At 32.7% G+C, this 14305-nt stretch overlaps 1 protein-coding gene across 18 annotated transcripts in view; it reads left to right on the top strand.

The window, feature by feature from the left end:
- The window catches only part of GTDC1 (glycosyltransferase like domain containing 1), a 564348-nt gene that overhangs the window by 346985 nt on the left and 203058 nt on the right, over nucleotides 1-14305 (top strand). For all 18 annotated transcript variants that reach the window (XM_074302060.1, XM_074302057.1, XM_074302050.1 and 15 more), the window contains one exon: nucleotides 12973-13341. In XM_074302060.1, the coding sequence (XP_074158161.1) occupies nucleotides 12973-13341 (369 nt within the window). The remainder of the gene's footprint in view (nucleotides 1-12972; nucleotides 13342-14305) is intronic.

Here is a 14305-nt window from a genome sequence, read left to right as displayed (position 1 = left end):
TTCTTTTAAAATATAAAAGGCCATTAGTTGGTGCAACAGATAGGGCACGGGACCTATAATCAGAAACCTCAATTCAAATCTGTACTCAAACGTTTACTAGCTGTGTGACTAAATGAACAATCACTGTTTGCCAGTTTCCTCATCTGTAGAAAGGAGGGGGGAAAAAAAAACACCTCCTAGACTAGAGTTATCACAAAGATGAAATGAATTAATATTTGTAAAAAACTTTGTAAACCTTAAAGTGCCATATAAATCCTAGTCCTTCTTGTTGTTATTATTATTATTAGCAACTATAACTAGGCTAATATCAATTAACTTTAAGACATTCTGTAATTCTTATGGACCAAAATATACTCTATTTTGATTTCTGATCTATTACTTTGAATAATCTGTGATTTCATCATTGTTAGTACTTGCTTCATAGATTGCAATCCCTCCATGCCGCCTCTTCTTGTGCTGTTCATCTATATGTTTGCAACTTTTAAATTTCAAGATATTAATATATATTCAGTTTATTCACCTTTCTATTGTTTTCCATGTCCGGCCTACCTTCTTTTCTTGTCAGATACTTCTTCAATGCTTTTTTTTTTTTTTTCATTGCATGCTATCTTTTAGGTTTGACATTATTGGTAACATACTTTTGTCTATCAGCATTGTTCCATTCTCCTTCAAAATGTTCAAAACTCCTTAAATTTTGAGAGATTCATATTTTCTTCAAAGCAACCCCATGAGATAGTTAATGTTGCTTTGAAGCTAGAGTGAAATTTAATCTCACCAAACTAAATAGATATCCATACTAGTTTGCCCAGATATGGTTTTTTTTTTTCATTCTTATATTTAAATACATATATTCCTTCTCTGAATCCCACTCAATACTTTTGTGGTCTCTCCTGCCTTCTTTTGAAAAATATGAAAAACTTTCATATTTTATTTATATTCCAATCCAGTAGTCCAGACTAATCCATCTACCATCAGAATACTCCCTTCAATCTTGATGTTTCCTAGAGGCTGTCATTTTGCTCTAAACTTGCAAAAATTGGAGGAAAAAAAGCAGATAACCTGGTCTCAAGTTTTTTAATATATGTACTAAGTGATTTATTGGCAGTAGAAGTTGATGAAGTTTTTTCTCTTAATATTTGAAGTTTTGGGGTGAAAAGTCAAATTGCTAAGATTTGAAAATTGGAATAGAAAATACAATCTGAACATGAAGCAAACCAATACATAACACTTCAGCTTTTCAAGTGAAGAAAGGGGGTGGGGGTGGGGTTGTGCAGAAAGTTGGAATTGCTGGTGATTCTGCTTTGTTCAGATTGTGGGTAGGCAAATGAAAAAATGACTGTAGTTTTGATGACCATCTGTTCGTGTTTCAGAGATCAGGAAACCAGTGCTTTAAATTTCCAAGTTTTACTTTCCTGGTTTACACAGTGTGTGGACTAATTTGAGGGGAGAAGCCAGGATAAGTGAAGTCTGGAAGCTAAAGAAATAAAAATGAAGACAGAAACAAGTGTTAGGTAGCATATCAGTAATAAAGAATGAGGGGGGAATATTTCTTTGATATATATATTCTACAATAATAAAGATAAATTTAATGATTAAAAGAGTGGGAAAGAGGAGGAATATAATATTTATTTGAAAAGTATGCCTATTGTGATTATTTTATCTAAGGATATGAGTATAAATGACAACCTTTGATTAGGTTGAAGAAAAAATTTTCAAATAATTAAAAATGTCATTCTTTAGTAGCTCTTACAAGAAGACTTCAATTAATAACAATAAAAATGTACATCTCTTCAGGCATAAAATGAACATAGTTCAGACAGTTACTACATAGGGGATTATTTCAGTGTTCCAGTGGAGGTGCAGAGACTTGGGTTTCTGTAATAAAAAACAGTTGTTAGTGGTAATGTCAGAGTTGCTACTGATTATTACCATTATTGATTTTAATAATATATTTGTATATGGAGATTTATACATTTTCTAAAGCATTTTTCACATTATCATGACAGCACCAGGAAGTAGATAAAAGGGCAGCTATTATCTCTATTTAACTACTGTAGAAATTGACACAAGGTGACAGGGGCAGTAGAAAATACTTTCCTTTTCCCCTAGACTCTATTCATTCCCACTAACATGATCTTATAGGTTGGTAGTTTAAAAACATTTTCCTCCAAGAAAGATTCATTTTGGCATCTGAGAAAATTCACAGTTATTCTTCAAGATTTGTCCCCCAAATTCTCTTATCTTGGATAGCCAGCTTTCTTTACTTTTGCAATATTTCCAGACTCATTTCATTTCTCTATCTAACAAAAAATAAATATTAACTCCTGACCTTTTATTTTCCTACCATTCCTTACAGTAACTACTTCAAGCAGTAATAGTTTTATCATTTTTTTCTTTTTATCATTACAGAATCCAAGAAAATCACAGCAGATTCCTAGGGAAGCTCCAAGGTTAGAAACATTGTCTTGGAGGAATTCCTAGATCTGGTTCAAAATAAAGAAGTGATACTACTTTATTCAATTTGACTATATTTTCTATCTTATTTTCAACCTCTAAATAATGCTTCCCAAAAAAACCCTAGAAGAGCCAGAGCATAGAATACATAATTAGAAGTCACTTTCAGAGTTTGCTGTGGATGTCTATAGAAGACATGAAACATCTAGGTGGTCCCGTGGATCCAACCTAAGACTGAAATAAAATCCAGCCCAGACTCTTAGCTGTGTGACATTGGGCAAGTCACTTAACTTCTATGTGCCTCAGTTTTCTCAACTGTAATAAGGGGATGATAATATTACCTATTTCACATCATTGTTGTGAGGATCGAATGATAGTATTTCTAAAGCTCTTAGCACAGGGGTGCAGGACAGCTAGTTGGACAGAATGTCAAGCATGGAGACAAGAAGATATCTTCATGAATTCATGTGGCCTCAGATACTTACTAGCTATGTGACCCCATATTGGAACTAAAAATAAAATGAATGAGGAGAAGTATTATCCCGTGTTCTTAAGAGAATATGGATAACCAACAGAGAAAATTCAGTAGCACACTTATGCATGCACCTATACATCTTAGAGTAGAAAGTTAAAAGTCTGAAGCAAGACCTTGCTATTATGCAGGTGATCCTTAAGTGAAATGAGCCTTAAATGAAGAGGTGAACAACTTTAAGAAAGGAAACAAAAGAGGAAAAAAAGACAGAGTGAGGTAAGGAGAAATTCTAATCAGGAAACCAGAGGGTAAAACAGTGTGAGCAGTGAAGAAAGGGAGAAACGACTGTACTTTTGGAGCTATTTAATAGGTAAAAGAGGAAACCAAGTTTTCTGTGGAGGAAGCAGGAATAAGGATAACCCTACTAAAACACACTAATCAATTCATATTTTCCCAATAATTTAATTGGTATAAATGATTAGTTATAAGACTGTTACAAAGAAAAAATTAGGACAATTTATAGGCTAAGGATTGAAGTTAGAGAAGGAACACTAGGAAGTGAATATAAATTGTTAGCACTACTGTCTATCTACCCAGGTTACTTATACCTTTGGAAGCTAATAATTAATGTGCAACAAGAAAATGGTATTTACACACATATATTGTATCTAGGTTATATTGTAACATATGTAAAATGTATGGGATTGCCTGCCATCAAGGGGAAGGAGTAGAGGGAGAGGATAATTTGGAAAAATGAATACTAGGGATAATGTTATAAAAAAAAATACTCATGCATATATACTGTCAAAAAATTTTATAAATAAAATTTAAAAAAAAGATTGAAGTTGTGTAGAGAGGCTTAGATAATTAATTGTCTCTGGTGAATGGGATTGACTCATTTAAAAATACCTATTTTTTTGGCTTTCTATAATATCTGAAAATCTACTGTTTGAGATTTGCAAGATATATGGAGCATATATTAAGCACTTACTTATTATGTGCCAGGAACTGTGTTAAATGCAACAGATAAAGATAAAAGGGAAACAGTTCTTATAATCAGAGAGGGTACATTCTAATGGGGGAAGGTAATCCACAAAGGAATGATAGAAAGAGAGGATAAAGAGCTGGTGAGGAGACTAGGAAGTGGTATGGAAATTAATTCCAGTTAAAGCATTATCCCACATTAATATGTCAATATTAGGATATTAAGCATTGCCATTCATTAATGACTTAATTTGAATTAATTTATGAGATTAATTTTTACTGGCTCAGCACATAACCAAGTAAGTTTGATTTGGCAGTAGGGTCCAGAATACAGGGTGATTCAGCTCCAAGTGAGATGCTACAGTGAGAGCACTGTGGAACACTTAGTACTTAGGCATAAAAAGGGGGGTTGGAGAGAGTGAAAAACAAACATTACCTAGTTTACAATTGTACTTGTGATCCTTCTTTACTAAACTGAATTACTGTGGTAAACTGGGTGTAAAGTAGGAGTTCTTTGATGCTGTTTTGAGAGAGTTTTTTATTTGATTTTTTGATTTTGTAAAGGGGTGTACATATGTTAACAAGGATGGCTGAGCTGGAAGAATATTTATTCTGGCAAAGCACTGGATAGGCTGGTTATGCTCGGTGCAGACTCAAAGACCTTAAAGTTATTACACAAGTAGTATTGAATATTACAAAGATATTTTACCAAGTAGAATAAGACAAACTGTTCTTACTAGTAGGCAGTTAAATTAGCAGTGTATAGAATCTAAAACACTTGGAAATTAAGAGGAAATAGGGAATTGAGGACAGAACTATTTAATTTAAATAATACTAATCACATAAAATCTATTGCCAGAAAAGACCACATAAGCAAACGATATAAATGAGATGTGAAGCATATTTGGGGGGACAGAGGGTATAGGGGGTGCATGTTAATAGAGAGCAATTTTCAGAAGCTAACTTTAAATTTCCGACAAAAACTTTATTCATGTCCCTTGTTTCATTAAGACTGGCTGTCCAACTTCCTCCACTTAAGGCCAATCTAGTGGTGCACTGGCCCTGAAATTAGGAGGACAAGAATTCAAATCCAACTTCAGACATTTGATTTTTACTAGATGTGTGACTCTGGACAAGTCACTTAACCCTGATTGCCTCTCTAAAAAGCAAACAAAAACATCTACATCCACACACACTTTATGTGTGTGTCCATCTAGGGATGGAGGGAAAGAAATAGACATTTGTCTTTGAAGTGTAATGAGTTAAGCCATTGAGTTTTTCTCTCGTAGTCCAAAATGCTTCAACATTTTGAGCCAACTCTGTTATAAACCAAATTTCTCTCAATCCAGATATGCATTTCTTTAAAATTATAGCTTTAAAGCCAAAGAAACCTTACCAGTCCAAGTACCTTGTTATACATGGGAGAAAACTTGTACCTCAAGAAGTTAAAATGACTTTCTTAAGAATGTGTGATCCTTAATTGTTATATCAACCTATAACTGGTTTCTATTGATCTAATTTTTCTGTGCTGTTGAAAACAAATGACTGGATGATCTTTCGTGTGCAGGTAAGATATCCATGCTCACCATCTTTAACGGGTTACTTACTAAATATTATATTTCATATTAACTTCGAGAGCTTGCTTCATGATTGCACTGGAAAATAGTATTTGTTTCATGAGTTAAAAAATAAATAGATCAGGAGTGGCTGTTGTATCAAACTACTTATGTGAAGACAGTAATATTAGTACATTTCTCTTCTGAATTTATTCCAGGGGTATTGTCCAAGTGATATTTTAGTACTTCAGAATACTTCTAGAAGCTCTGTCACCTGCTGACAATTTAAACTCAGTTGGACAAATATTTAGTCAGGAAGCTTTTACTAAAGACCTACTATGCTGTAGGCATGTGCTGATCACATGGCAAAATGGCAAAAGACAGTCCTTATCCTAAAGGAACTCCATTTAAGAGACCTCTTGTAAAGTGGCAGTGTAAAGTAAAGATGCAGGAACACTTTGTTGACCTCAGAGAAATGCAGTGGCCCTGTTAGCTTTTTGTGACTGCAGCATGGAGATATAACCAGTCAACTGAGCATGAACCTGTTTTCCTGCTTAATCTTTTGAGTTTTGAACATGCAATTTCTTAAATGATCATTTGCATTACTTATGAATTTCTTTATTAATAATTGCCTTTTATATGTAAAAAGAAAGCTTAAATTTATGCATGCATGCATACATACATACATACATCTGTATATAGGGCCAACATCTACCAAACTAAAGCAAGATATTCTTGACTTCTACTTAAGTTTAATATAAAGTTGCTAAATCTGATATGTAAGACACATGTTGTTTTGCATGATTTTTTAATTATCCTAGATCTGTGCTTATGTGACTAATTCCTAAAAATGCTAACTTTGCAATTAATTTGCAACACATTATTTAGTTAAAGTGGATTTTTCTATTGTAAAGTGCTGGTGTGCCTATAACTTATTTGATTGAACACTTGCATTTTTCCCCTATATTGATTTTAGGGAAGTGAGTTCTTACCTTTACTTAAGACCCCTGATGCTTTTCATTTTGGTTTCAATCCCAATAATTTCATGGAAATTATTTTTTGTCCAAATCCAATGATACCTTCTTTTTGGCACTAGATCACGGTGATTTCTTTATTATGGCATCTACTTAAGATGAATTTTTTGTTTTGTTTTTCTTTTCAAGTATAAACATCATCTTTGCTGATCCTAATGGTCATGGGGAGATTTGGTATGCCCAGGCATGGAATGTCAGCATCAGCTGTTAGGGACATAAAAAAAAAAAAAAAGCAGCTTTGGGAAATGATGCCACATGAAGAAAATAGCTAAGTTTTCCAGCATTCCTCAAATGTTGGCTTCCTGATCTAGCAGGAACTTTTGAGCCCTGAATCCCTATTCCAACCTCTTCATCAGTCCTTGGCTTTCATCATTCCAGTGACATCATTTTACTAACCTGGTTGGTTTTTTGACTTATATTTGCTCTTTCAAATTTGGGTCCTGCCTTCTTTTCCCCAGTCATGGATTGTCTCATTACTGCTACCTTAAGTTTCCCCTCTCTTCATCATTTTCTCTGGTTATTGTGAGCCATTTAACTGTCTCTTACTTGAATTTCTTCCCTTACTGAGATGGTCTCATTGCTTTCATCATGTGTACTTAATCTACCTTTCCAGCCAGAATCTGTATCTCACAGACAATCTAAATCTTAGTCCCATATAAACTCCAGAATATACTGTGTATCTAGACTACTTCTATCCAGAGTATAAATGGCAAAATTATAACCATGGAACTCTACTCCTGCGAGCTCCACTCCCAGCTCAGCTTCCTTATGAGAGTGTAACACTATCATCTTCCAGTCCTTCAGACTTGGAGCCAGCATTACTCCTCTTCTCTGTTTTCCCTCCTCTGGCCTTCCCTTTCTCCTTGACTCATTCTCCTTTGTGATAACAACCACTAAATCACACATATCCAGTATTTTATATGCTATCTCCCAGATCTTTCTACCGTCTTCCCCCAATTAAAATCTGTGTCTTACAAAATAGCTATTGATAGTCTCTGTCTTACTCACCTCACCTATATGCGTTTCATTTACTAGCTCATTTTGTAACTATTTATTAAGTATTCACCGGGTATAAAATATTTTCCTAAAATCTCTCCTTATTACAATCCATCTTAAACTTAGCTGTCAATAATGTATCCCATGATCACTACTTCATACTATTTTCCTTTATCAGTTTATGAATCAAGTTGAAACTCCCTATTATGGGCTTTGTAGCTGGCTGCCCATTGACCCTGATTTTTGCCTTATTTTCTCTATTCATTAGAGAAAATCTACATATCCATGTCTTGTCTTATCTTTCTTTATCTTTTTTTCCTTCAGGTACTACTCTAGATAATAAAAAGGCTGCCTATACTTTTTGTAGGTTATTTTCTTCCCTCCACCATAAGTCCATGACCTTGTCAACATTTAAAAGCACCTATAAACAATCCAGTTTTCTATATTAACTCTCTTCCATGAGCCTGCTTGATCTGAATCAGATTAGCAACATTATTTTTTTTATGTTTAGCAACAATAATAACCTTCCCTGATTACACTAGTGTTTGTGGCCTTCAAAATTGCACACAAAATTTATGAAGATTTATTCATATATCTTTATTTCTTTGTGTATTTCTGTATATATAGGTATATGAGTGAGAAAAATCTGTGAACATGGGAAAATCATTCCATTTATGACTCCAGGAAGGTTTAGAAATGAATGAGAAATAGTACTTAAAAATTTATTTTGCTATCATAACATATTTGTATTGAAAAGTAGTTCTCAGTTTGGGGACTATACATACTCTTGACTTCTTTTCCTGTCTTACCTTGGGTCCATTTTACTTCTCATTAGCACCTCTACCAAAATTGGAACTGGAAAAAGAAAAGGGGTGTTTAGACATGTGGCTACTTGAATACTCATTTCACTGAGTTAATATAACAATAGTGTAAACATTCTTTCTATTTTATAGAATAGCGTTTTCACTATATCATTAAAGTATTTCTTTTCCCCTTTTTTGCACAGAAAATTTTACTGCCAGACTTCTAGTGTAGGGCAAATAGCATCTTGATTAAGAATGTTCTGGATGGGTTAATTAGTGTGGTTACTATTATTAAGCAAACTGCTTGTTAGTATTATGCCTATTTGATCTTGGTATTGATGTGAAGTAATTGACCATAGAGCCACATTCAGAAAATCTGGAATAAAATTTTGTGATTGACATTATGAGAATAAGTTGTTTGTATTAAATTTTTCTTTTTGGAAAATATTACTTTCATGGCACAGAGGATCAGGAGATTTTTTTTTTTTTTAAGAAATGAATTTTCCCAACCTGTTAAAATGAAATAAATGTAGCACCAACTTTAATGGAATAAAAAAGTATTCAAGAATTATGGTGACTCCTGCCTTCAACATAGCTTACATAGTATGAAAAGAATAGGCCAGAAACTGTTTGTGTTTCCACTTTCAACAAAAGATGCTTTTCATTTTAGATTCAACTAATCCTCTAAATACTTCTGCTGGTGACTATCACTGTAATAAATAGATCATCACAGAAAAATATGAAAATATACAGTAAACAAGGAAAACCTATTATACAAACCACCTTCCTTCCAGTGCAAGATTATTGCCTATATTATTCAGTGGTATTTAGTCCAGTCTATTTTTAAGTATCCCTAGCTATAGCATTTCCCAAGAGAATTTATTCCATGATCTAATAAATTATGCCGTCAGGGAATTTTTCTTGAGATTCAGCTTAAATTTTCCCTTTCTTAATTTCATCTCATTACTCCTAGTTATACCCCCTTGTACCAGGCTAAATAATTATTCTCTCTCCTTGGAGACTCCTATTATGTACCCCTCTAGTTGTCACTTAACCAGACTATTCATATTTAGTTCCTTTAATCTGTCCTCATAAATCAATTCTTCTGTTTCCTTAATCATTATTATTGCTCTTCTAAGAACTGTCTCTAATTTTCAACATGCTCAGTACTGAGGTGTGCCCAAACTAAATTCAGTATTCCACTTATAGTCTAACCAAAGTGCTCTATCAAAGCTGACCGGTAGCTCCCACTCTGTATACCTTATGTATCAGAACTATATACGTAACAGGAAATACTAACCATCATGATTTAAATGCTTCTCACTTCCATTCTGTATTTTTTTTAATTAAATCTCTTAGTTGGTTCTTTGGTTGTTTCCTGGACATATTTATGTCTTTCACATTTGCTGTATTTGTTCATGCCCTTATTGGTTTCAGCAACACATTAAGATATTCATCTGTGTCCTGAACTAAATGGGATTTTATCCATCTTTGAAAACACTTAGAAAAAGTGTTAAATAAAACCAGGCCTAGCACCATTCCCAGAGCTAAATTCCTTGTCAGTTACTGTTTACAACCCTTCAGCCAATCTTCATTCTCTTTTAATTTGTGATATTGTTCTCCAATATGAATGGATTTCATGAGTAAACGAACAGTGATACTGCTTACCAAAATGAGGGTGTGTTGTCTTAGACCACTTGGATTTATTAGTGTATATTCAATACTTTTTCTTTATTTGAAAAAAAATTTAAAGCTTACTAAGCACTCTTAATTACTTAGAAACAGATATTTTGCCCCAATTGTTAAACTGTTTTTAATAGATGATTACAGATGTTTGTCCTCAATATTTTTTTTGTTGTTTAAAGAAATGTCATCTGCTTTTTTATGAGACTTTTGATTAAAAACTGATATATGAATATTTTTCCTTGGTATGCCCCCACTTTTTCTATGAATTTTCATTGAAAATTAATTGATTAATCAAGATTTTAGCTAATTTTCCAAATACTATAGAATATATCATCCCAAACTGATAATAAATATTCTGAATTTCCTTTTTGGAATGTTTAGATAAATGTTTGTTAAAGTCAATTTTGACAAGGAGTTCTCAAAAAGATTTACAATGTTTACTTTAAGCTTGTATATTTTCCTTCAAAGTTAGTGTTTTTCAAAAAATTAATATGTCTTTCTTTTTCCCTACCTTTTTTGATATAATAGAAATCTTTTTTTAAAGGCTACATATCTATTTTGAAATTTTTTCTCAAAATACTCAAAAACTGGAATAGACTTTAAAGGAATGCAGAAAAATTCTGTATAAAAAAGTGGATTTTGTCCCATATGACTTTTTGGACTCATCGTCTGTAACTTAATTCAACCAGTGAAGATTTAATGTACTTGAAATTCATTCATGAAGGTTTAAAAGACATTTTCTTGTACTCAGCCTCTTTTTCACAGAAGCTTTTCACAAAAGACTTGTCCATAAGACAATGATTTTTTTTTAATTTGCTAAAGCACCCAAGAAGATACCAATTTACATTGATAGAGTAATGCACAGATATTTGTAGTATTGAAATGTTCATCTGTATATAAAATCCTACTGAAAGTTGTTATTGTGCCATGGAGGGGGTCCTGGGTTCATGTAACAAAATAAAAAATGTAGTAGGTTCTACCAAATTAGAAAGACTGTGATAGACTGTGTTTGAGCAACAGCTTAAATTTGTAAAGACTTTAACACCAGGTACACTAGAAGGCAAAAAATATTTTCAACAATAATTCTTGAAGATCAATCATCTTCTGTTAAAGTTATGTAGAAATTGTTAGCTATATCATGTTTTAGTGGAAATGTCAATGGAGTGTGTGTATGTGTTTGTGTGTGTGTGTGTGTGTGTGTATATATATATATATATATATATATTTTTTTTTTTTTTTTTTTTTTTTTTTTTTTTGCATATATATACTTCTTCAGGGCCAGGTAGATCCATGTTTGGTTTTGCATCCCTAATGTTTAGCATAATTCATGGCACACAGTATAACAAATGAATGTGGATTCCATTTAAAAATTATTTTCAGAAATAATTGATAATTGAAGATGAAATAATGATCACCAAAGTCCCTTCCATATCCAATATTGTGGTTCTGTGCTTTAATATTACTGAGGGAAAGAAACAAGAATTTCCTAAGTATCTATTTTGTGCTAGGCATTGTGTCTAAGCACTTTACAAATATTATCTCATTTGATACCCACAAAAACCCTGTGAGATAGATATTTTTATTATCCCTATTTAAAATTAAGGAATTGAGATAGATAAAGGTTGAATGACTTGCTTAGGATCACAGAGGTAGTAAGTATCTGAGGTAACATTTGAATTTTCTTCTTGACTGAAGGCCCAGTGCTTTATCCACTACCTCTGGGCTTAAAATTGAAGATTTGTCTCTCAATTAGCCATTCTGTTGTGAAAAAAGTCATTTAACTTCCCTGCACATCAATTTCCTCATCTCTAAAATGGAGAAAATGATAATTGCATTTTCCATCTCCTAGGGATGTCAGAAATAAAATATCTTTTAAATTGTCAACTATCCTACCTATGTTAACTTGTTATTATCAGAATCTGATTTTTTTAAAAAAGGATAGTTTTATCTTTTTTTTTATAGTATTTTCTTTTTGTAAATGTAGTAAGATTGCTTTCTTTTCCCCAAAAGGCCCGTTAAGGGTCAACAACTACATGCCTTCTCTTCCTTTATATTACTTCTTTGAATCACCTGCCAGTATTGGGTTACTGCTATGTCTGCAATAGGCACTTGATAAGTGCTTGTTGATTTAGTTAAGAGTCTGATTTTCTAAAATTGCCTTTTTCAGTCTGTGATAGATATTTTATTGTGTGCAGAGAAGAAAAATGAAAGTGAGTTCAAGCATTTATTAAGTGCCTAATATATATAAGACACTTCTTGAACTGGAGAATCCAGAATTTACAGATTTAAAAACCCCCCAGAAAATCTTGAAAGGAGCATTAACAGCTGCAATTCAAAATACTTACTGTGCATATGAGTATTAAATATCAGAACAAAGGTATGATCAAAAATGGATAGGATTAATTGAAGGATAAGGTAATAGTCCAAATATGGATGAAAGAAAGCCCTAGCCCATATGACTTAGAGAAAGCCTAATAAAAATGAAAAGAATGAATGAAAAGAAAATAAATGCATTCTTCTCTTTTGCTTGATTCTCTAATACATATATATGTTGTTTCTTTATTGAACTAAATAAAAAGGAAGTGTACATTTTTATTTTGTCTCTTTTCAGGGAAATACTAGGTATAGGGAGAGTATAAAGAAAGCTATAACTAAGGGAGGAGAACCAAACTAACGGAGAACTTTATTTCTTAATTATGAGCATGGCCAATGAAAACATTTTCATGCTATTGTAAAATTTTTTAAAACTCTTGTCAAAGTTAATGTAACTATGAATTTCAAGTTTTTCAGTTTTATACTTTTTTATTGTTTTCCGAAGTTCTTCAGTTTGTTTCTGGGGTTTTTGTTTGTTTGTTTGTTTGTTTTTGTTTTTTTGTTTTTTCCTTTTTCTCTATTTTACATCAGTATCTTAAAAAAAATAAAAAGGAAAAATTGAGCTTAAAATGTCATGTTCACTTAAAAAATGGAAAATTCTCTTTATGTAACAGGTTCATGCCAGAGCACAAAATGACCCATTTTAAGAAGATATTTGGCCATAAAGGAAATGAAGATGATACTCCACTTATGCCTCTTCCTTTCCAGCAGAAGAACAGAGTCACTGAGAGTTTAATGAAAAACAGCCATTTGAATCTTGAGTCTGGACTTTGTGAAGTACAGTCTGGCCCTCATACCACCCAACAAGATAGCCTATCTAATCCATTAACAAAAGTGGAAGACCTGAACAAAACTCACCCATCAAAAAATTCAATCCCTGGTCAAGAAGAAGATAAGCAACATATGTCTCTTAACCTCTGTAACATTTTGAGTGGAACTAATGAGCAACAAAGACCGCTGCACATTGTTTGGCCTCATAGGTGGTAAGTATAGTTAATAATAATAATAATGATAAACTTATACCTATGACAGATTTATGAATTTACCATATATATATATATATATATATATATATATATATATATATATATATATATATATATATTAATTATTATGGCCAAATGCCCACATGCTATTGTTGAATAGCAGACATGCATTATTATTATCAGTAATAACAATTGCTGGCATTTCTATATATTTTATGGTTTGCAAAGCACTGTACCTGTATCATCTCATTTGATCCTTACAACAACATTGTGATTATTCAGAAAAGTTTCAAAGTATAAGGCAAAATTACTAATAACCCATTGTAATGAAATGATAAACATTTTCAGAGCTCTTTTAAGCACTATTATTGAGAAGCAATACTTATATATCAATATTAGAGTGAACATGACTAGCTTTTTCCTAACCTGCCTATTCTAAAAAAATTACTGACTCCTACTTAGTATTATCATAGGAAATTTAGGATACATTTAAATATACTTCTCACTCCCCCCAATCCCACCAAATTCCCACCTAAATACCTTAGTTCTTAGGGCAAACCAAAATACCTTCTAGTATAATCTTTCTAAATAGAGAAAAATCATCTCCCATGCTATGTAATCACTACAAATATAGACTCATAAACTTTAGCCTGACTCCTATAAATTAGGATTTAAAGAGGTAAAATGTCCTGATAATCTTCCGGTATTAGGCATGAACATTTTAATCTAGTTTTTATTCCTCCCAGTTTGTTTAATCTGCATGTGGCCTGATTAGAGTTCACTTCCTCCACAGATTATAGCCTGTTTATTGCAGAGATGTAGGGTCGATCAGTGGGTCAGCTTTTCTGAGAGCAACTGTTTGCAGGTGAAGTAATAAGTACACCACACCGACAAGGCAAATCGCCTTTACAGAGGATTTGACTTCCAGCACATTAAAACTCCAGAAGCTCTCCCAGATGAT

Source organism: Sminthopsis crassicaudata, chromosome 3 (assembly GCF_048593235.1).
Source record: "Sminthopsis crassicaudata isolate SCR6 chromosome 3, ASM4859323v1, whole genome shotgun sequence".
NCBI lineage: Eukaryota > Metazoa > Chordata > Mammalia > Dasyuromorphia > Dasyuridae > Sminthopsis > Sminthopsis crassicaudata.
This window is presented reverse-complemented; position numbering and strand designations above follow the sequence as displayed.